This window comes from Podarcis liolepis (assembly GCF_965112155.1).
Source record: "Podarcis liolepis genome assembly, chromosome: 3".
Taxonomy (NCBI): domain Eukaryota; kingdom Metazoa; phylum Chordata; class Lepidosauria; order Squamata; family Lacertidae; genus Podarcis; species Podarcis liolepis.
In genome coordinates this window covers 118,595,254-118,618,051 of record NC_139557.1, presented here as the reverse complement: position 1 = coordinate 118,618,051, position 22,798 = coordinate 118,595,254, and the positions used below count along the sequence as shown (strand labels likewise).

The following is a 22,798-nucleotide window of genomic DNA, read 5'->3' as shown; positions in this document are numbered from 1 at the left end:
GACCAGGAAATGGGAGACCAGCCTTCAAATCCAGCCTCATCACGAGGCTCACAGTGTCTCCTTGGGCCTCTCAGGGTTGTTGTGAAGATTAAATTAGCAAGAACCACAGAAGGCACCTTGAGCTCCATGGAGAAAAAGGTGGGATATAAATGCAAGGAGTAAATAAATATTCAAAGCCTTCTGTAACAGCAAGTCAGTATTATTATGTCCCATAATACTGATGGAGAGATCGAGGCTCAGAGTGAAAGCGTGGTTTGCTAAAAAGCTAGCTGTGGAGTTCATGGTGGAATCTCACTGGACTACATTGTCAGGCATGGGAAGTCCTGATTTGACTCATGCTCCGGTCAACATCATCAATTTTACATAGTATGGTCGAGTTTGGAGGGACCTCATTCATTCATTCATTTCCTGTGTCTTTTTCTCTATTGCAAAAACAAAACAAAAACAAGTTTTCGGAGGTTTAAATTTCAACTGCCTTGGGAGACACTCAAATCAGTAGTTTGCCTTCTTAAAATCTGGGTTCAGAACTGCCCACAGACAAGAATGGATCTATGAAATTATTTCTCATCTCCATCCTCAGATTGCAGTTGCTGGAGATGAGAAAACTATTTATTTCTCAAAGATTTCTAAAATACAGAAATTTCTATCACCATCTTGGCCTTCCTAGTATTCCTTGGTGATGGATGCACCTCTGGTTCAGGTCCTTTGGGACCATAAGGTTTCTAGCTCCTATTCTGCTGTATTTTATGGTGTATTCTTCCACTTCAGGTGAGGTCTGGTGAGGATTAAGTGGTACTCTTTGTGACCAAATCACACTTGCGTTCTTTCAGCAGCAGCAGACAACTGACTCATCTTCACTTACTGAGCACTATCTTAAAATTTTGGAGAGTTAGATCAGAACTGCCAGTTTTCATGCCCATGGGAAGTGCAGCCTGCACAGTTTGCATCCATATGAACACCGGCGGTATCAAAATTCCCTGTGGACAGATGAAAACCTTGAGGCCCTAATCCTTAAAAAAAGATGCAGAACCTAGAAGTGCTGCATCAGAACTGAATCTAACTTTGTGCTTCTAAATATAGAGTTAATATGCCCTGTGTGTATCATCAGCTACTCTGATCCATAAACTGATCCGTGACTATTTCCTAGCACAAGGAAAGCCCTGCTTCTGCTTCCTCCTGTGAAACAAGAAACAGGAAATCAGGATTGAAAATGAACGAACGTTCGCAAGTGAGTGGGGCCACCAACTCATGGGTATCACTTACTCCTACAGCAGCGTTCATTAGGGCCACAGAAGACCAATGTATTCTCTCCAAAGGGACAGTTCACAGTCCTTGGGGCCTGGCAATATCCTCCCAAGACTCTACACAATGGAGAAGAACCTGTGCAAAAGAGAGGGGAGTAAATTGTCATTATTTGAGAGGACTTCGTGTACAAAACAGAAACATTAATTTCATGGGCATTTTGTTTTGAGCATTGGAAGAGCACTTTCAAGGTGGTAGCCTGAGTTCCTAGACAAGGAAATGGGAGACCAGCCTTCAAATCTAGCCTCATCATGTGGCTCCCTGGGTGGTCTTGGGCCAGTCACTCACTCTGCCTCGCAGGGATGTTGTGAGGATTAAATTAGGAAGAGCCATAGAAGCCACCTTGACCTCCGTGGAGAAAAAGGTGGGATATAAATGCAATGAGTAAATAAATATTGAAAGCCTACTGTAACAGCAAGTCAGTATTATTATGTATTATTATGTCCCATAATACCGATGGGGAGATCGAGGCTGAGAGTGAAAGCGTGGTTAACCTGAGGCCAGCTGCTGACCTCATGGTGGAGTTTTACAGATTTGGATTGTCAGGCATGGGAAGTCCTGATTTGACTGATGCTCCGGTCAACATCATCAATGTTACATAGAATGGTTGATTTGGGGGGCATCTTACCGGTCGCTACGGGCTTGCCATCCGGAAGGTTGTCATTCGAATCCCCACGATGGGTTGAGTTCCCGTTGCTCGGTCCCAGCTCCTGCCCACCTAGCAGTTTGGAAGCATGTCAAAGTGCAAGTAGATAAATAGGTACTGCTGCAGCAGGAAGGTAACCAGCGTTTCCGTGTGCTACTCTGGTTTTGCCAGAAGCAGCTTAGTCATGCTGGCCACATGACCTGGAAAAACTGCCTGCAGACAGACGAGGGCTCCCTCAGCCAGTAAAGCGAGCTGAACACCCAACCCCAGACTTTTTCACGACTGGACTTAACTGTCAGGGGTCCTTTACCTTTACCTTTTTGTTTATATATATATATAGATATATTTACTGCATATTTATCTCTTTTGCAAAAAGAACTCAATGTAAATCACTTATCCCTGCAGCAGGTTCCGTTGCTGCCACAGGAGACCCCTGTAATTTCTCCATTGACACAGTTTGTAGCTGCTGGGAATTGGTAAGTTCCTCCTAAAAGTTCACAGCCAAGTTGCCTTGTGTAAAAAAGATGGGAAATAAATTTGTTTGAAGGGGGCAAAATGGTTGCCAACTACTTTTTTGCCAAACTAGAACCCTGCGTATTTAATGGGATGACCAACTTTTAAAGACTTCTGCTGCCTCGCAACCTGCTAACTACTATTTCATTGGCCAACATTAGCAAGGGTCAGATTGGTCCTCCTTCTCTGCAAAGCGTGTTTTCATTAAAGGAGAGCACGTGTTGCGGATGGGGCCGAGCAAAGCACCCCATGGTTGCCAGGCAGGATAGATTGAAGGGGCTTGGATCGGATTGGTGGTTGGTGTTACTGGGGTAAATTTGATGTTGCCAATTTAGGGGTGGGAACAGAGGTTATTTAAACAAGGCTCACAGCATGTTCCTTTCTCTTTCGCTGTGGGCACCGGATCACCCACCCGCCCTGCCTTGATTGGGCTTGTGCTTTGACCTTGCTATGCCTGTCATGGGGTCATCCGCATTGGTGCGGGGGCCTGGTAGGAATTTTTCCTTTTGGCTGATTAGTGTGTGCCATTTGGTTTTTGCCTACCGCGTAGCAAATCGTCACAACTTGTAAGGTTGTAAGGTTGGCGGTTGGGCATTGGTTTAAATTAGTTGGTGGAGGGGTATGGATTGGCTGTGCCTGCCCCTCCAATGCTGCTGCTGCACGGGAATTCCGTTAAAGGAATTCAGGGGCTTACCATCCTCTCGTCCAAACCCCTGGAATCGGGTGCGGGCTGCGTAAGCTCCTGGGAGCATGCGGGGAGAAGCTGAGGGTCTGTGTCGCAGCTCCAGTTATCCCTGAACTTGTTCCTCCACACTGGCTCTCGCTGGAATCCGGGAGTCAGTGCTGTCCCCCAAGGCGGGGGGGGGGGGACAGCTAGTCATAACCAATGCCTAAGCAACCACTCACAATTTGTATTTTAATAAATGCAAGGAGTAAATAAATATCCAAAGCCTTCTGTAACAGCAAGTCAGTATTATTATGTCCCATAATACTGATGGAGAGATCGAGGCTCAGAGTGAAAGCGTGGTTTGCTAAAAAGCTAGCTGTGGAGTTCATGGTGGAATCTCACTGGACTACATTGTCAGGCATGGGAAGTCCTGATTTGACTGATGCTCCGGTCAACATCATCAATTTTACATAGTATGGTCGAGTTTGGAGGGACCTCATTCATTTCCTGCGTCTTTTTCTCTATTGCAAAAACAAAACAAAAACAAGTTTTCGGAGGTTTAAATTTCAACTGCCTTGGGAGACACTCAAATCAGTAGTTTGCCTTCTTAAAATCTGGGTTCAGAACTGCCCACAGACAAGAATGGATCTATGAAATTATTTCTCATCTCCATCCTCAGATTGCAGTTGCTGGAGATGAGAAAACTATTTATTTCTCAAAGATTTCTAAAATACAGAAATTTCTATCACCATCTTGGCCTTCCTAGTATTCCTTGGTGATGGATGCACCCCTGGTTCAGGTCCTTTGGGACCATAAGATTTCTAGCTCCTATTCTGCTGTATTTTATGGTGTATTCTTCCACTTCAGGTGAGGTCTGGTGAGGATTAAGTGGTACTCTTTGTGACCAAATCACACTTGCGTTCTTTCAGCAGCAGCAGTAGCAGACAACTGACTCATCTTCACTTACTGAGCACTATCTTAAAATTTTGGAGAGTTAGATCAGAACTGCCAGTTTTCATGGCCATAGCAAGTGCAGCCTGCACAGTTTGCATCCATATGAACATCGGCGGTATCAAAATTCCCTGTGGACAGATGAAAACCTTGAGGCCCTAATTCTTAAAAGAAGGTGCAGAACCTAGAAGTGCTGCATCAGAACTGAATCTAACTTTGTGCTTCTAAATATAGAGTTAATATGCCCTGTGTGTATCATCAGCTACTCTGATCCATAAACTGATCCGTGACTATTTCCTAGCACAAGGAAAGCCCTGCTTCTGCTTCCTCCTGTGAAACAAGAAACAGGAAATCAGGATTGAAAATGAATGAACGTTCGCAAGTGAGTGGGACCACCAACTCATGGGTATCACTTACTCCTACAGCAGCGTGCATTAGGGCCACAGAAGGCCAATGTATTCTCTCCAAAGGGACAGTTCACAGTCCTTGGGGCCTGGCAATATCCTCCCAAGACTCTACACAATGGAGAAAAATCTGTGCAAAAGAGAGGGGAGTAAATTGTCATTATTTGAGAGGACTTCGTGTACAAAACAGAAACATTAATTTTGTTTTGAGCATTGGAAGAGCACTTTCAAGGTGGTAGCCTGAGTTCCTAGACAAGGAAATGGGAGACCAGCCTTCAAATCTAGCCTCATCATGTGGCTCCCTGGGTGGTCTTGGGCCAGTCAGTCACTCTGCCTCGCAGGGATGTTGTGAGGATTAAATTAGGAAGAGCCATAGAAGCCACCTTGACCTCCGTGGAGAAAAAGGTGGGATATAAATGCAATGAGTAAATAAATATTGAAAGCCTACTGTAACAGCAAGTCAGTATTATTACGTCCCATAATACCGATGGGGAGATCGAGGCTGAGAGTGAAAGCGTGGTTAACCTGAGGCCAGCTGCTGACCTCATGGTGGAGTTTTACAGATTTGGATTGTCAGGCATGGGAAGTCCTGATTTGACTGATGCTCCGGTCAACATCATCAATGTTACATAGAATGGTTGATTTGGGGGGCATCTTACCGGTCCTTACGGGCTTGCCATCTGGAAGGTTGTCATTCGAATCCCCACGATGGGTTGAGCTCCCGTTGCTCGGTCCCAGCTCCTGCCCACCTAGCAGTTCAGAAGCATGTGAAGACACCCGAGGACACCAAAACCTGTATATATATATATATATATATATATATATATATATATATATATATATGCAGGTTTTGGTGTCTTCGGGTGTCTTCCCGTGTAAGAGTTGGGGTGTCTAGGCGACGTTTCGACGAGGTCTCACTCGTCATCTTCAGGCTGGTGCTTTCGGCTTCTTGTTACTGGAACAGAGCAGGATCTCAGTGTTTGAGTTCCTATAAATACTGTTGAGGGGGTGTGGTGTATAGCCTCCAACGTTCTGGGCAGAGAGGAAGTTCCCAGGTGGGTGTGCCTTTTCTTCTTTTGTTCCTTAATTACTTGAGGGATATCTTGAGTGATTTCTTGAGTGATATTCTGAGTACCACTTAGGTGGGTCATTAAGTGTGGATTAGTTGCTAAAGCTTTCGTGTCTTGACCTCTTGAGCTTGTGAAGAGTTTTTCTGAGAAGATGGCTGTACTGCACTTAGTTGTGCTCTGGCTTGGCTTCGTGTATAGGGGCGAGCTGTGGTTTTGTGCCCTGTGCCAGCCAGATCTGTGTAGGGATTGCAGGGGGGTGCAGCATCCGGAGGTGCCACTATGGTTTGGCTACTGGATGGTGTCTGTAATTTATCTGTGGAGAGGGTCTGGGTTTGGGTCTGGTGTGGTTGATTGGTGATGGTGTTCTGTGTGCCTCTGGTTCTGGTGTCGGTTTTTGTGGGGAGGGCTAATTTCCAGATGTCTGGCAGGCGGGACGTGTCGTCACGCTTGTTCATGTTGTGAGGGTGTTTCTCTATCTCGATGGCTTCCATGATTATTCTCTTGTGGTGATGTTCCATGTTAAAGAGCAATTTGGAATCTGCAAAATTAATTTCGTGTCCTGTTTCTTTCATGTGTTGGAAAAGAGAGGAAGTTTTTTCTTCTTTTTTGACGGCATTCTTGTGTTCTGCGATACAAGAAATTAGCCCTCCCCACAAAAACCGACACCAGAACCAGAGGCACACAGAACACCATCACCAATCAACCACACCAGACCCAAACCCAGACCCTCTCCACAGATAAATTACAGACACCATCCAGTAGCCAAACCATAGTGGCACCTCCGGATGCTGCACCCCCCTGCAATCCCTACACAGATCTGGCTGGCACAGGGCACAAAACCACAGCTCGCCCCTATACACGAAGCCAAGCCAGAGCACAACTAAGTGCAGTACAGCCATCTTCTCAGAAAAACTCTTCACAAGCTCAAGAGGTCAAGACACGAAAGCTTTAGCAACTAATCCACACTTAATGACCCACCTAAGTGGTACTCAGAATATCACTCAAGAAATCACTCAAGATATCCCTCAAGTAATTAAGGAACAAAAGAAGAAAAGGCACACCCACCTGGGAACTTCCTCTCTGCCCAGAACGTTGGAGGCTATACACCACACCCCCTCAACAGTATTTATAGGAACTCAAACACTGAGATCCTGCTCTGTTCCAGTAACAAGAAGCCGAAAGCACCAGCCTGAAGATGACGAGTGAGACCTCGTCGAAACGTCGCCTAGACACCCCAACTCTTACACGGGAAGACACCCGAAGACACCAAAACCTGCATTCCTGTACCCGTGAAAATCTACGAAAGCATATATATATATATATATATGTATGTATATATATATCTACGAAAGCATATATATATATATATATATATATATATATATATATATATATATATATTTACTGCATATTTATCTCTTTTACAAAAAGAACTCAATGTAAATCACTTATCCCTGCAGCAGGTTCCGTTGCTGCCACAGGAGACCCCTGTAATTTCTCCATTGACACAGTTTGTAGCTGCTGGGAATTGGCAAGTTCCTCCTAAAAGTTCACAGCCAAGTTGCCTTGTGTAAAAAAGATGGGAAATAAATTTGTTTGAAGGGGGCAAAATGGTTGCCAACTACTTTTTTGCCAAACTAGAACCCTGCGTATTTAATGGGATGACCAACTTTTAAAGGCTTCTGCTGCCTCGCAACCTGCTAACTACTATTTCATTGGCCAACATTAGCAAGGGTCAGATTGGTCCTCCTTCTCTGCAAAGCGTGTTTTCATTAAAGGAGAGCACGTGTTGCGGATGGGGCCGAGCAAAGCACCCCATGGTTGCCAGGCAGGATAGATTGAAGGGGCTTGGATCGGATTGGTGGTTGGTGTTACTGGGGTAAATTTGATGTTGCCAATTTAGGGGTGGGAACAGAGGTTATTTAAACAAGGCTCACAGCATGTTCCTTTCTCTTTCGCTGTGGGCACCGGATCACCCACCCGCCCTGCCTTGATTGGGCTTGTGCTTTGACCTTGCTATGCCTGTCATGGGGTCATCCACATTGGTGCGGGGGCCTGGTAGGAATTTTTCCTTTTTGCTGATAAGTCTGTGCCAATTGGTTTTTGCCTACTGCGTAGCAAATCGTCACAACTTGTAAGGTTGGCGGTTAGGCATTGGTTTAAATTGGTTGGTGGAGGGGTATGGATTGGCTGTGCCTGCCCCTCCAATGCTGCTGCTGCATGGGAATTCCGTTAAAGGAATTCAGGGGCTTACCATCCTCTCGTCCAAACCCCTGGAATCGGGTGCGGGCTGCGTAAGCTCCTGGGAGCATGCGGGGAGAAGCTGAGGGTCTGTGTCGCAGCTCCAGTTATCCCTGAACTTGTTCCTCCACACTGGCTCTCGCTGGAATCCAGGAGTCAGTGCTGTCCCCCAAGGCGGGCGGGGCGGGACAGCTAGTCATAACCAATGCCTAAGCAACCACTCACAATTTGTATTTTAATAAAGTTGTGGCCAAAATTATGCCAAAAACCTTAAACAAAAAATTATGTGTGATGTGTGAGTTATTGGGGTAGGGGTGTTTTGGGGACCTCAGCACGCAAACACTCCAGCTGATTCCTGAACCTTGTAAGGGTGCTGACACTCAGCTGCACCAGCCAGTTGGGTGGGGTATGAATAATAAAATTGTGTTTATTATTATTACTGCTCCTGGGATCTTTTCAGCACAGCTGAAACCAAAATTTTACAGGTTGCTAATGGAAGGGGAGAAAAAATAGCAGATAATGCACCCACAGACCCACATAACAGGTGACTGAGTCTGCCTTCATTCCATTCTACTGAAGGTTCCCCTTTGCTTTTAACATCTGCTAATCAGAATTACAGCTGTTCTGAGCTTCAGAAAAACCTTGCCATTTTCCCTTCATCTCACAAAAAGCTGCTCCCAACTTCATGGCGCCTGGATAGAAAGGAAGTGACACGCCCTAATCAGCCAAGACGGGCGCAGATCAAGGAGGCAGGTGGTGGGCCTACCAACTTGGAGGAATCTATCCACAAACAAAGGTCTTAGAGAAAAAATTAACAGCGATTGAGAGAGAGAGGTTTCAGAATGAGACAGGTTTAACAGTGGTTAAGAAAGTGAAATACCTGGGGATTAACATGACAGCTAAAAATGGGAATCTATTTAAAGACAATTATGAAAAATGTTGGGCTGAAGTGAAAAAAGATTTAGAAATTTGGTCAAATTTGAAGCTTTCACAGCTAGGCCGTATTGCTGCGATAAAAATGAATGTATTGCCTAGAATGTTGTTTTTGTTTCAAACATTGCAAATTTTGGACAAAATGGATTGCTTCAAGAAGTGGCAGAGAGATATCTCTAGATTTGTCTGGCAGGGCAAGAAGCCCAGAATAAAATTTGAAATACTAACAGATGCAAAGGAAAGAGGTGGATTTGCCCTGCCAGACCTTAAACTATATTATGAATCAGCAGCTTCTTCCTGGCTGAAAGAATGGCTGCTTCTTGAAAACACAGACATTTTGGACTTAGAAGGTTTCAACAATGTATTTGGGTGGCATGCATATTTGTGGTATGAGAAGGTCAAAGCACATAAAGCATTTAAAAATCATATTGCCAGAAAAGCATTGTTTAATGTCTGGATAAGATATAAGGATCTATTGGAAAATAAAACCCCAAGGTGGCTGTTGTTGGCTTTTTGCAGTATGGTAGCGCTGCAGAGAGCTTGCTGGGGAGACCATGCATTAAAAAGGGACTCAAAAATAACTTAAAGGTTTTAATAAGAAAAACAAAAACTCCATTTACACTAAATACATCAACAAACCAAACCAGACCCAACCACCAACCCATCCCCCAGGGTAATGGGAGAGCTAGGTGCTGCTCCTTATATACTCTACCCAAATGCTGACACGCCTTAATCAAATACAACTCAGCAGCACCTGCTATGTTTCACAGCTGTAAAGCTGGGTCTCGTTATCTTGCTCTGGCCCTTGCTCCGGCCCCTTAAAGACATACACATGGAGTGGAACAATGATGAACCTTTACATTTAAAGAAACCATTCAACAGCTGTCACCGATGGAAGCGAAAGCTCAGAAAAAGCTCAATATGGAGGCCAAATGGCCGAAATATTGGGAAATTCTGGAACAAGAGGGAGATAGATTGAAACTGCAGAGCTTTGAGAAACTAAAAAACAAAGTGCGAGATTGGCTTCATTATTATCAGATAATGGAGGCATATAATTTGGACAAGAAAATTGGCTTCCAGGTGGAAAAATCAAAGTTAGAAACAGAACTGTTAGAACCCAAAACTAAGATTTTGTCAAAGATGTATAACTTGCTGTTGAAATGGAATACTCAGGATGAAACGGTGAAATCTGCTATGATTAAATGGGCACAAGATGTTGGTCATAACATAATGATGGCTGACTGGGAACAGTTATGGACCACAGGTATGAAGTTTACGGCATGTAATGCCTTAAGAGAGAATATTATGAAAATGATATACAGGTGGTACATGACCCCAGTCAAGCTTGCAAAAATCTATCATTTGCCCGATAATAAATGTTGGAAATGTAAAGAAACTGAAGGTACATTCTTTCACCTTTGGTGGACATGCCCAAGGATTAAGGCTTTCTGGGAGATGATTTATAATGAAATGAAAAAGGTATTCAAATATACCTTCTTGAAGAAACCAGAGGCCTTTCTCCTGGGCATAGTCGGCCAATTGGTGCCAAAGGAGGACAGAACTTTCTTTATGTATGCCACAACAGCAGCAAGAATACTTATTGCAAAATATTGGAAGACACAAGATTTACCCACCCTGGAAGAATGGCAGATGAAGGTGATGGACTATATGGAATTGGCGGAAATGACTGGCAGAATCCGAGACCAGGGAGAAGAGTTGGTGAAAGAAGATTGGAAGAAATTTAAAGACTATTTACAGAAATACTGCAAAATTAATGAATGCTAGAATGATGTCAGAATGAAGTTAAGTGGTTTTAGCAGCAATGTTATAAAGGTGTATGTAAAAATGGCTTGTTAATAGGTGAGAATCTAAAGCTATAATTTATTAAGTTAAAAGATTAAGACAAAAACCAAGAGGGAAAGGAATTGCTGAATTAACCAATTGAACTGGAATACAAAAAAGGGAGGTGAGAGGAGGTCAGAGAAGCAAGGAAATGAAATGTAAGGTATGGAAAGATTGTTTTGTTTTTAAGTGTTTTTTCTCTTTTTTCTGTATTTTGTATTTTTCCTCTTTTTATTTTTTATTTTGTTTCTTTTCTTTTTATCTATGTAATCTATTGTTTTTGAAACCTTAATAAATATCATTTAAATAATAATAATAAAGCGCAGCCACCTTATTTTCCCCAAAGACATTTGTCTTTGGGTGCTGAGCTCTCACAAGAGCCAGCTGACTGTCGAGGGAGCTCAGCACAAAAAATGGGACATCCAATCAGAAACGGGCATGGCTTCTGTAATTCCGGGATGTCCCAGTTGAATCAGGACTGTTGATGGATAAGCAATCTAGTCTTGACTTCAGGCATAGTTGACCTGTGACCCTCCAATTGTTGTTGGACTACAATTCCCATCATCCATGAACTGCAATTCCCACAAGTCCTGGTTTATTCTGTGTGGGTTGAAGCCAAAGGGGGAGGAAATTATAAGCAGCATGAGGATGAGCTGAGCATGCTCAAGGTAGCCACCGACACTACCTCCCCGCCCCCAAAAAAGATGCTCTTTCCTCAGTCCATTTCAGAGCCTTCTGCCCCAACCTGGTTTCCTAACATTTTTTCTCCTTTCCACTGCTGATTCGTTTTCCTCCCTGGAGTCTTCCTAATCAGTCAATGATCCCATTGTGGAAATATACCTGAAGGCACATCTCTACCCTCCTCATCATTCAGCCCGGACACGGAGGTCCAGCTCCAAGTGTTGGGATTTTAGTTCCCACCAGCTGAGAACAAGCAGCCAGATTGTTTACATCATGTGATGTATCTGAGCATGAGACAGGAAGTCTGAGCCAGTTCTCAGCACTCTCAGTGTAACCTGGATGGAGTTACTGTGAGTTGTCTTCCGCTTCTGGGTAGAAGCAGAGTCATGTCATAGACTCGCATCCTGTACTGCTCAGGCGAGCAGGCATGCTTTTGTACAGTCTTAATAAAGTAGCAGTTAGACTATGGACTGTCCTCTTTCTTCTGTTATGGATTGCCAGAAGATTGCTAGCGTGCTCCTCTCAGGAGGGAGGGGTCACTTATCAATGGTTTTTCTCGACTGAGGGGGATTCCAGCCAGAGAGTGACCTCCAGAGAAAGGCCCCGGGTGCCTGGGATGCTGGCACCGCTCCCGGGCTGGCGTGTTTCCAATAACCTTCTGGCGGTTCCTTCATTGGAAGAGTCCAGGTTACAGCGAAGCAGGCAGAGGGCCTTTTAGGTAGTGGTGACTAAGGAACTTAGGGCAACGGCACCAGCGTGGTATTAGTCTAAGACCTGGGATACATTGGCTCATGGGAGAAATTAATGTACATCGCCTTAAGTTTCTTGGGGAAAGTTGGGAGAGAAATGTCTAAACAAACAAATTGAAAGTGGCATGAATCTGTTATCCTATGTGTTGAACCTCTGCTTAATAACCTCCAAGGAAGGAGCGTCCACAACCTCCTGAGGGAGACCGTTCCACTGTTGAACAAATCTTACTTTCATTAATTTCCCCCCATATATCTAGTCAGAATCCCTTTTCTGCACCCACTAAGAGTACACCCATAGAAATCAATAAACCTGATGTGTATTCAGCAGGATTAAATACCACTCTCAGTGACCTATGGGCACCCACGAGGCAGTGGCTCCTTAATAATCAGCTCCATTTAGGTCATGGCTCCAGTCTGCGTATTTAATGGGATGACCAACTTTTACAGGCTTCTGCTGCCTCTCAACCTGCTAACACCTATTTCATTGGCCAACATTAGCAAGGGTCAGATCGGTCCTCCTTCTCTGCAAACACTCCAGCTGATTCCTGAACCTTGTAAGGGGGCTGACACTCAGCTGCACCCAGCCACTTGGGTGGCACATAAATCATAACATTATGATGATGATTACGGCTCCTGGGATCTTTTCAGCACAGCCGCCAAGCCTAAATTTTACAGATTGCTAATGGAAGGGGAGAAAAATGAGCAGATAATGCACCCACAGACCCACATAATTGGCGACTGAGTCAGACTTCATTCCATTCTACTGAAGTTTCCCCTTTGCTTTTAACATCTGCTAATCAGAAATACAGCTGTTCTGAGTTTCAGAAATACCTTGACATTTGCGCCCTCTCTGAGAATGGTATTTTCTGCAATCTCCCCAGTAGTGTTGCCAATGTGTCTTGCTCAGCTCACACCCAACTGTGATGGCTATGGTATTTCCCGACTCCCATCCACATGAGGAGGGGGTAAGGCGCACCCATTTGCCCAGTGGGCACCATCTCTTCATTGCCTATACTTATGGGGTCCTGAGGTGGCAACTGTGGGCATTCTTTAACAAAGGGTATGTCTACAATGGAATCCTTCATCAGATTTTTACTCTTCATAGATCCAGGACCTCTGGAATTAGGAAGGACTTGGGGATCATGGACACTAACTTTCCAAACTTTTCCAAGCAATATAAATGACCACCATGGAACTTTCCTGGTCGCTAAGGCTGCATCCTGAACATTGCTGCTTTTGCAAAAGTCATGTATTCAAATTCAATTTCATTATTAAATAGGTTTTTAAATACTTTCCTCCCCACCCCTTTTTAAGCAACTGGATAGGATAGGATAGGAAGCTGCCAAGTCGGACAGTTGTTCCATCAAGCTCATAGCTGTCTACACTGACAGGAAGATGGTTTTAAGTGTTGCCGACCAGGAAAATGCCTGGAATGCAACCTGATACCTTCTGCATTTGCAGCAGATACTCCCTCCCTGTGCCCTCTTACCTGCAATAACATGGAAGAAGATGAAGACCAGAGCAAAGCTCAGGTAAAGGAACCTCATGGCTGCAGTTTCTTCTGAGATCTCTGCCAAAGGGAATGCACTCTAAGGCACAAGGAGGAGAAGTTTGGATGGAACAAGGAGGTTCTCCTTATTTATAGTGTTGTTGTTCCAAAAAAGATGCTGAAACACACATTTGAGCATCTGAGTGGGAAATGCTGCGAACAGGTATTTCCTGCAGCTGTCAGCATCTGAACCGTCCAGGCCATTTTTTTCTTAACTCATCCTAGGCAATTTATTCATCTTGCAGACCATCCCAAGATTTATCTGCAGAACAATCTTTCTCATCCTGTTCTCTTTCTGTATCAATTAACAGATTTCCCGTCATCTCACAAAAGCTGCTCCCAACTTCATGGCGCCTGGATAGAAAGGAAATGGCATTTCGCGTAACACTTGGCCATAGTGCAGGTTGATGCAACCTCTTTTGGTTGGACTGTTCAGTTCGACTGCAGTTGCCATACCTTCCAAGAAAGAAACGTTTCAGTGTGCTTTTCTCCTGGTCTGCACATTTTTAGATACATTTTGCTTAACATGTTTGTTATTGTGATGCATATAGTTTTATGTCCATTGCCCCCATTAGATGCTCCCCACCCACAACAAGCATAAATTATTTACTTTATCCCATCATTCATAAGTTATAAACACAAACAAGAACAACAACCAGAAGATGAGAGGAGAAACCTGTTGGTAGAAACATTGTTTAAATTCTTTATATCAGTTGTACTCTGCTTTGCAGCCAAAAGGCTCCCAGAGCAGCTTACATACAATTTAAAAAATAAATCAAAACATGGCACACAAGCGGAAAAGGACAGGAAGGGAAGAGAAAAACAAAAACATGAACTCCTTGCCAATTTCTAGACAATCATGGTCAGCTGGCGCAGTTCAGGGCCAGGAGGTGCCTGATTCAGCTTGGCCTCCAGCAAAAGCAGAAGCCTTGAGCCCTGCTTCCTATCTCTCCCTAAGAGGCAGTCTGGTGGAGCGGTCCATTAGGAGCTCCATCTTTCCTGCACTGCTTGCATCAAAGGATCATCTAGGATGGTTGCTGCAGAACTGCATGGCTCTTTTCTTCTGATGGGTCTGTGTAGCAGTGGGTTTTAGGGACTGGAAGATGTAGCAGGATTTTTCTCTTGCACTGGCTGTCTAGGGTTGTTGCAAATGGAGAGCCTGCAATACTCACCTAGAGGACAGGTTTAAGCACCTGAAGCAGTTTAACGACAAGCTTGGATCTCTATTTGATCTAGATCCTTGAGGGTGCGTTGGACCAATAATTTGTCTCTGGACCAGGGAGGCCCCAAAACCAATGACCAGAAGGGACTAAGATTCAGGGCTGACCGTTTCAAGTTCTTGCACTTTGTAAGGCCTGAACTGTAGAAATGTGTGAGGTTGGTTTCTGAGCTCAAAAGCAGGCTATCTCTGCCCAACAGATACACTCAAATTTCCCTGCCACCTTTCACTTTCAGTAGATCACAAGGTGAGCAACAGATTCTGCCCCCTTTGCCATTTAACATCTTTATCAGTGGTTCTCAAAGGAATGGTGTGTCAGGAAAGAATGGGTTGTGTGGCTGTGAGATTCAAGTACAGGGAAAGAAACATTTAGATATTTCAGTGTAGTATAGCATCAAAATCAGAAAAGAGAAAGGCTCCTTTGCGTTGATGAGATGAGAGCTTGTTTGTCACAAATTGGACTTAATATAAGTGAGATTACCTAGCAAAAGCAAGCTCAGGCCTCTCATTGAGTTTCTATACATACTTAAGGTACATATGGTAAAGGCTCATTAATAATTCTATGTTGGGCCTGATTCAGGTTCTTATGCAGCTGCATTGTTTTATATTTTGGGGGGTTCCATGATCATATTATAAAGTAGTTGTGTTCTGTTATAAATCAAGAGGAGGGAGAAAGGTTGTTTTCTGCTGCTCCAGAGAAGCGGACACGGAGCAATGGATCCAAACTACAAGAAAGAAGATTCCACCTAAACATTAGGAAGAACTTCTAAAGGGAGATAGGTTTCTCTCAATATTTTATTCTGTTGCTCTCAAATATTATCTACACATAATAAATAAATTCCTGCACTCTGCTAGGAGGGACAAAACAGCCCAAAAATTGCAGTAGCTTGCAAAAGCCTAATCAGCTACTTGAAACTGCTGATGCTAGCTACAGGTCAGAAGGTCGCTTCCTGCCCAGCCAGAAACTGCTGTTAACTAGAAAAACCACTAGCAAGAAGTTTCCTGTTTTACTTCTGCTTAGTAATGCAAGAAGAAAACCACTAACAAGATGTTTCCTGCTTTACTTCTGCTTTTAAGTAATGCAAGATAGGAAGAGATACGAAGGGAAATGCTTTGCTAGCAAAAGAAGACACGTGCACAAGGAGGTGGGAGGGAGTGCTGGCTTAGCAGAAAGACAGAAATGATTTAGCAAGCAATATTTGCTAGTCGATTGGGGAAGTACGGCGGGTATAAGAAAGACTGTTGAAGTGACTTGCTTTACAGCCAGTATATTTTTAGGAATTATCCAGCAGGCTGTCTCTGAGTACAGACCTTGACTCTGTGCTCAGATCCCTCAATAAACTCTTTTTCTCCAAAGAAGATTTTGCTTTCCTGGTACTTTTGTTCCCTCCGAGGTCCAGGGGGATGGCGAGGCTAATGGATCCCTAGGTAAATAAGGCTTCATCTCTCTGGGGGCTCGTCCGGGATCAGCCCCCTTCCCAAATACGGACCGGAGGGCCAGGCTCAACCAAGGTGAACAGCTCCGATCGGCGTTCGCATTTCCGGTGCACACCCTGCCAGTTTGTAGGGGGAGATTGCCACACCGTCCTGGAGCAGAGACATCTGGTTGAGGGAGAATAAGAGGACAGAACGGCGCCGAGGGGACAGGTCCGCAGCGGAGAAGGTAAGCCCGAGGGAAAGGGCTAGGGGCCCGAGGGAAAGGGCCACCAGAGGTCTGATCAGCCTCACCTGGTAGTTGGCAATAGGGTGCCCGGCAGTAAGAATGCCACCAGGAAAGGAATTGGTAAAGGTTTGGGAAAGGGAATGGGGCAGAGGGAATTAAGTGTTTTGTTGTGTGTCAGATACACCAGTGGATGAATTGTTGAATGAGGGCCAAGGCTTAGTGTCCCCTTGGCCGAGCGATTGTAGGATTGTGCATTTTCTGACAAACTGTAGCATGTGGAGTGTGAAAGAATTTTGAAACCCAGTTAGGAGGAGAGTATCTGAAAAAATAGGATTTGGAGCAAGCCAATGTATTCCTCTGAATGCTTTTTAAATAACTGGAAAACAGCCACGAAGAGTGATGATTTGGGGATTCAAATTGAAAAACAGAGACTCAAAACTTTATGTGAGGTGGACTTGCCAACCCAGGGAACTGTGTGGCTTTGATTTGCAATTAATCAACCCCCTGTGGCAAATCAACCCCCTGTGGCAAAATATATTAAATGTCCACCCAGACCAGATCCCCTATATCTCTACATGAAAGACCAATGTAAAAAAAAAAAAAAAAAAAAAGAATCTACCATGGCTAAAGTCTTGCTGTGACAGCAACACACAGAACAGGATTTATACAGTGAAACCTCTGGTGTTAAAAGACCCAGAAGATAAGGAGGGGGAGTGATTAAGCCACCACCTTACACTCCACCAACAGCCCCTCCAACCCCCCCCCCCAGGCCAAAATCAAAAAGCACAGGGAGGTGCTGGTGTAGGGGGGGGGGAGGACCTGCGAAGGAGGATAGTGAGACGGAAGAAGAGGAAGATAAGGAAGATAACGAAGAGTTTAGGAAAACACTAGATGATATGAATCAAGGAAAGAAAATGTGGACAGAAAGACAGAAAAAGAGACTAAAAGGAGTTTGTAAAGCCATTTGAGGAAAAAGTTGGATGAAAGCCCCTTGTTAGTTGAGACAGCAGAATACTGCACCCCTGAAAAGAGGAAGAGATAGCAACGTAAGTGGGGACAGGCGGCGAAGAGAGTTATGTCTCACAGACAGTATGAGAAAACCAGGAAGGATCAGGCAGCTGGAAAAATGCCCCTTCGGAGGGTTTATGATCCACCAGCCCCTGTCCCAGCTGGACAAACAAAGGCACGGTCCAGCATATACCCTTTTCAAGTGCAGATGTTTGTAATTGAAGAAATCAGAACCCCTCTTTTGAGGAGAATCCAGCAAAGATTGTAAAATTGTTTGAAGGGATTTTTTAAAACCTATAATCCCACTTATGATGATGAACAATATCCCCTGGACTCACTACTAACTACAGAAGCATTACTTGGCCCCTGCATGAGTCAACTAGGGGAATAGAGAAGGATCCTTTTATATGGGGCAGGGAACAGCAGCAGGCTTTTCAGGATCTCAAAATGACAAGCCCCAGTGCTTAGCATCCAAACCCCAAGAAGCCTTTTACCCTGTTCACAGATGAAGACCAGGGGGGGTAGCCAAGGGAGTCTCATGCCAGAAACTGAAAAATTGGCAGCAACCTGTCGCATACTTGTCAGAGAAGCTAACCCCAGCAGAACAGAGGTTGCCCCCCCCCCCCGTATGAGAGTGATTGTGGCAGTGGCCACCCTACTCAAAAAGGCAGATAAATTCACGTTTGGACAGGACACCAGCTGTGTAACTCCAAGAGGAAGTGCCAGATGCTGTTATTACATTCACGCCTGAAGTTTCAGGTTACCACAGCCCTTAACCTAGCTACCTTATTACAGGTAGGAGAAGGTGAACAAGGGAGCTGCCCACTCAGTCTTACCTGTGCCTGTAACAAAACCCACAAACTAAGTGGTTGATATAATTGGAGCCACAGGTAAATCACAAAAGGCCCCGTTTTTGCAGTCTGTTACCTGCTGCCTAGACAAATTTTTGTATATACCAGAGTGTCCCATTCCTTTATTGGGCCGAGACTTGCTAACAAAATTACAAGCCCAGATTTCCTTCCAACCAATGGGGGAAGTAATGATGACAACTGGACCAGCAGGAGAGTTTTCTTTAGAAATGCCCCTGTGAGACCATTGATGCTTGATGATGGTAAAAGAAGAGGAGGGAATCCTCCCTGTTAGCCTGCTTCATGATGTTGACCCTGGACTATGGGCGGAAGATAAAAACCAATACCCCATCCCACGACAGGCAGCTGAAAGAGTGTGGGTGCATTTGAAGCGATTGCTTCAACATGGAATCTTGAAACAATGCCAATCACAGTGAAACACCCCACTGTTGCCAGTGAAGAAGGAAGATGGTGGGTACTGCATATAGGCCCCAAAGTTCTGGAAAATAGGAAAGGAAGAAAAGGACTTTGAAAAACCATTGACCCAAGAAACAGGGTCTAATTGGGTGTTCATGTTGCCCTTGGCTTTGCTTAGAGTTTGTAGCCTCCCATTGAAACGTATTCACTTGTCACCCTTTTGAAGTGATGTTTGGGAGACCGGTTCCTTATGTGTGCATGCTTTCACCTATCCCTGCTCAAGATGTGGAATTGAACAATTATGTACAGTCTCTCTTTCGAGATTCTCTCTCTCAACCCAGGCCCGAACTCCTTGCGTGACCAGTTTGAGCCAAGTGACGAGGTGTGGATAAGACTGGTCCCAGGCACCACTGCAACCGTGCTGGAAGGGCCCATCTGCTCTCCACATCCACAGCTGTGAAGATCGCTGGCGCCACCCCTTGGGTCCACTACATAGGAAAGCTGCTTCAGATTGGACTGTGTCTCAGCATCCTGAAGATCCCCTCCAGTGACGACTGCCTTGCTGATATCACTCCAGAGGCTGATATCTCTACGCACGGTGAAGAATTGGATGGGAGGGGCGCCCACAGGCAGCGCCCCCAACGTAGACATTTGTTCTCCAGCCAATTTAGAGGCACCACCAGGACTTTTGATATTGGTACCAGAACTCACTCCAGACGATGTGGAACCACGTTACACCCTTGATGAACAGCAGTGGACCAGCCAAGAAGGAACAACGCTCCAGGAAGGACCAGACAGCCGTGTTTTTGTGCCCCAACATCTGGCCAGCACAATTGTAAAGAATTACCACGAGTCCACCCATTTGGGAGGCCCAGCTGCTAAAGCACACCTTGGGAGAATATTCTACCTCAACTAACTGCTGCTATATCCCAAAATGTGCCCTGTGCGCCAACCAAGAGACTGAGAACTATCACCCTTTGAACTTCTATATGGCAGGCCAACCCCTTTCGTCCGAGACATCCCCGCCAGTTTGGGGCAGATGGGAGATCACATCACCCAAGAACAAGTGCAATCCCTGTGTTTGTTGTGTGTGTTTGCTTTCTTTCCAGGTATTCCCTCGAGCGTACACCTGCAGTCCCGTGGCAGTCTCGCTGAGCCGGTTCACCAGTTCCTTTGAGTGACAGCGTCTGGCGACCCCCTCATCCCCAACTGCAGTGAAAGTAGTCGAGGTGATCCCCTGGGTACATCACACGCATCTGAAGAAGGGTGTCTGGACTTGCAAAAGAAATCCTGCTGACCCTCTGAAGTTGATCATCACCTTGTGTCTGACGCTACCAGGAAAAAGCGTTGGACCACGGGCAACGCGATCCTGCGACTAATCATCACAAGGACAGTTACAAAGACTTTCTCTTTTCTCTCTTATTTTCTTTATTGACTTGCTCTATGTCTTATTGCCCTGACCCTACCGAACCTTACCGCCCTTATTGGCCTGCTGACCTCTGCTACGACTGGTTCGTCTTGCCGGTGGTAAGAGATGGCGTGCTCCTTGGCTATTGGAAACTGGGGTCTGATGAGATTACCGTATTGAGACACCCCACTGTCCCGTTGTGGCTCCTCTCCCACACCACTGACCAGCACGCATGGACAGTGCTCTTACGGGAAGCTGCAGAGACGTTCGAAATCTATCTAGTTCTGTACCGCTCTTGCTGTTGTGGGAGGGTAGTCAACTGTTATCCGGAAGGTAGAGCACTGTACCAACCTCATTTGATAGAACAGGTCCTACTCTTAACCCAGATCATAGATGGGACAGAACCTATCTTAATGCAAGTATTGCAGGGGTGGGAGCCTTAGCCAGGTGTGCATTGAAATTACTAAACAAGTGCCAGTGAGAATTGCCACCCCAGGATTTCAGCTTCCATATGCTCTGGTCACTAGGGAGGCAGCACGAGGGTTCAATCCACCCAACAGGGCTAATAGAAAAATTGACCCACATAGTGGGAGCATCAGCTCACCGGTGGGCTCTCATCCTTGAGGCTCAACAGGTAGTCGGGCACAAATATCAGTGGGCTCTTCAACAATGAGCACAACCCCTGAATATTGGTGGGAGGAACCATGGAGATATTGGGTTTGGTGGGTAGGAGTGATATGTACCGCCCTTGTCATATGGATGCTCTCGTATTTCTGTTGGCATGAACGGTATCGTATTTGTGGGAAGAATAGGCCCAATAATGCTTCTATTGCTTCTTTGCTTCTGTATACCCTGCTTAATGCAATGCCTGCAACATATGATGGGAAAGATGATGTCTCGCATGATGGGACCTCGCGTGATTACTGTAATGAGAGAATATAGACCCCTACCCCAGAACGAATCTAAGTAATAGATTGTTCAAAAGAAGAGGACGGAGTAAAGGGAGATAGGTTTCTCTCAATATTTTATTCTGTTGCTCTCAAATATTATCTACACATAATAAATAAATTCCTGCACTCTGCTAGGAGGGACAAAACAGCCCAAAAATTGCAGTAGCTTGCAAAAGCCTAATCAGCTACTTGAAACTGCTGATGCTAGCTACAGGTCAGAAGGTCGCTTCCTGCCCAGCCAGAAACTGCTGTTAACTAGAAAAACCACTAGCAAGAAGTTTCCTGTTTTACTTCTGCTTAGTAATGCAAGAAGAAAACCACTAACAAGATGTTTCCTGCTTTACTTCTGCTTTTAAGTAATGCAAGATAGGAAGAGATACGAAGGGAAATGCTTTGCTAGCAAAAGAAGACACGTGCACAAGGAGGTGGGAGGGAGTGCTGGCTTAGCAGAAAGACAGAAATGATTTAGCAAGCAATATTTGCTAGTCGATTGGGGAAGTACGGCGGGTATAAGAAAGACTGTTGAAGTGACTTGCTTTACAGCCAGTATATTTTTAGGAATTATCCAGCAGGCTGTCTCTGAGTACAGACCTTGACTCTGTGCTCAGATTCCTCAATAAACTCTTTTTCTCCAAAGAAGATTTTGCTTTCCTGGTACTTTTGTTCCCTCCGAGGTCCAGGGGGATGGCGAGGCTAATGGATCCCTAGGTAAATAAGGCTTCACTTCCTGACAGTAAGAGCTGTTCGACAGTGGAATTTGCTGCCAAGGAGTGTGGTGGAGTCTCCTACTTTGGAGGTCTTTAAGCAGAGGCTTGACAACCATATGTCAGGAGTGCTCTGATGGTGTTTCCTGCTTGGCAGGGGGTTGGACTCGATGGCCCTTGTGGTCTCTTCCAACTCTATGATTCTATGATTCTAAGCGCTGCGAGGAGTTGTTTGTTTGTGCAGAGCACTCTTTAGTGAAACAGCAGTGTTGAGATGATGGGAAATCTCCAGCAGAGGCATTGAAACATAGGACAATGCATCGCAGGCTGAGACTGAGACTGAGGAGGCTGAGACTGAGACTGAGGAGCCCAAAGCGGTCAAGGGTTCGGAAGCTGAACGCCTGCAGTTCTTTGAAGAGGGCGATTGTGACGACGATGACACTAAGGATCTTGATGTTATAATGGTGAAAAGGTGGAATGTGTTCAGCTTGGAACCACAGTGGTACCTCGGGTTACAAACACCTCAGGTTACAAACGCTTTGGGTTACAGACTCTGCTAACCAGAAAATAGTACCTTGGGTTAAGAACTTTACCTCAGGATGAGAACAGAAATCTCATGGCGGTGGCAGCAGGAGGCCCCATTAGCTAAATTGGTACCTCAGGTTAAGAACGGTTTCAGGTTAAGAACGGACCTCCGGAACAAATTAAGTATATAACCAGAGGTACCACTGTATCTCGAATGGCCTAGTAGCCGAACAAATTGGCTCCTGAAAACTGCAAACCTGGAACAATAATAATTTCCAATGTATTTCTGATCAATAAAAGAAATTCAATGTGGTATAAGCAAATTTTTATTCTGTTCAGCTTGGAAAAGCGGAGACTGAGAGGGGATGTGATAGCTCATTTTCTCCTGCTCTGGAGCGTAGGACTCAAAGCAATTGATTCAAGTTACAAGGAAGGAGATTCCAACTAAACATATGGAAAAACTATTTGACATTAAGAGCTGTTCAACTGTGGAACAATCTCCCTCAGC

General features: G+C 44.9%; 1 protein-coding gene across 10 annotated transcripts in view; it reads right to left on the bottom strand.

Moving 5' to 3' along the window:
- LOC310702766 (uncharacterized protein) overlaps window positions 1-22,798 on the bottom strand; it is a 286,289-nt gene that overhangs the window by 29,188 nt on the left and 234,303 nt on the right. For 7 of the 10 annotated variants that reach the window (XM_083494874.1, XM_083494875.1, XM_083494876.1 and 4 more), the window contains 2 exons: window positions 5,143-5,232; window positions 4,497-4,613 (listed from right to left, as the gene is read on the bottom strand). In XM_083494874.1, the coding sequence (XP_083351000.1) occupies window positions 4,497-4,613; window positions 5,143-5,232 (207 nt within the window). Of the gene's footprint in view, window positions 1-1,263; window positions 1,381-1,930; window positions 2,021-4,496; window positions 4,614-5,142; window positions 5,233-22,798 lie in introns of all 10 variants that reach the window. The other 3 variants (XM_083494879.1, XM_083494880.1, XM_083494878.1) reach the window with 1 other exon arrangement.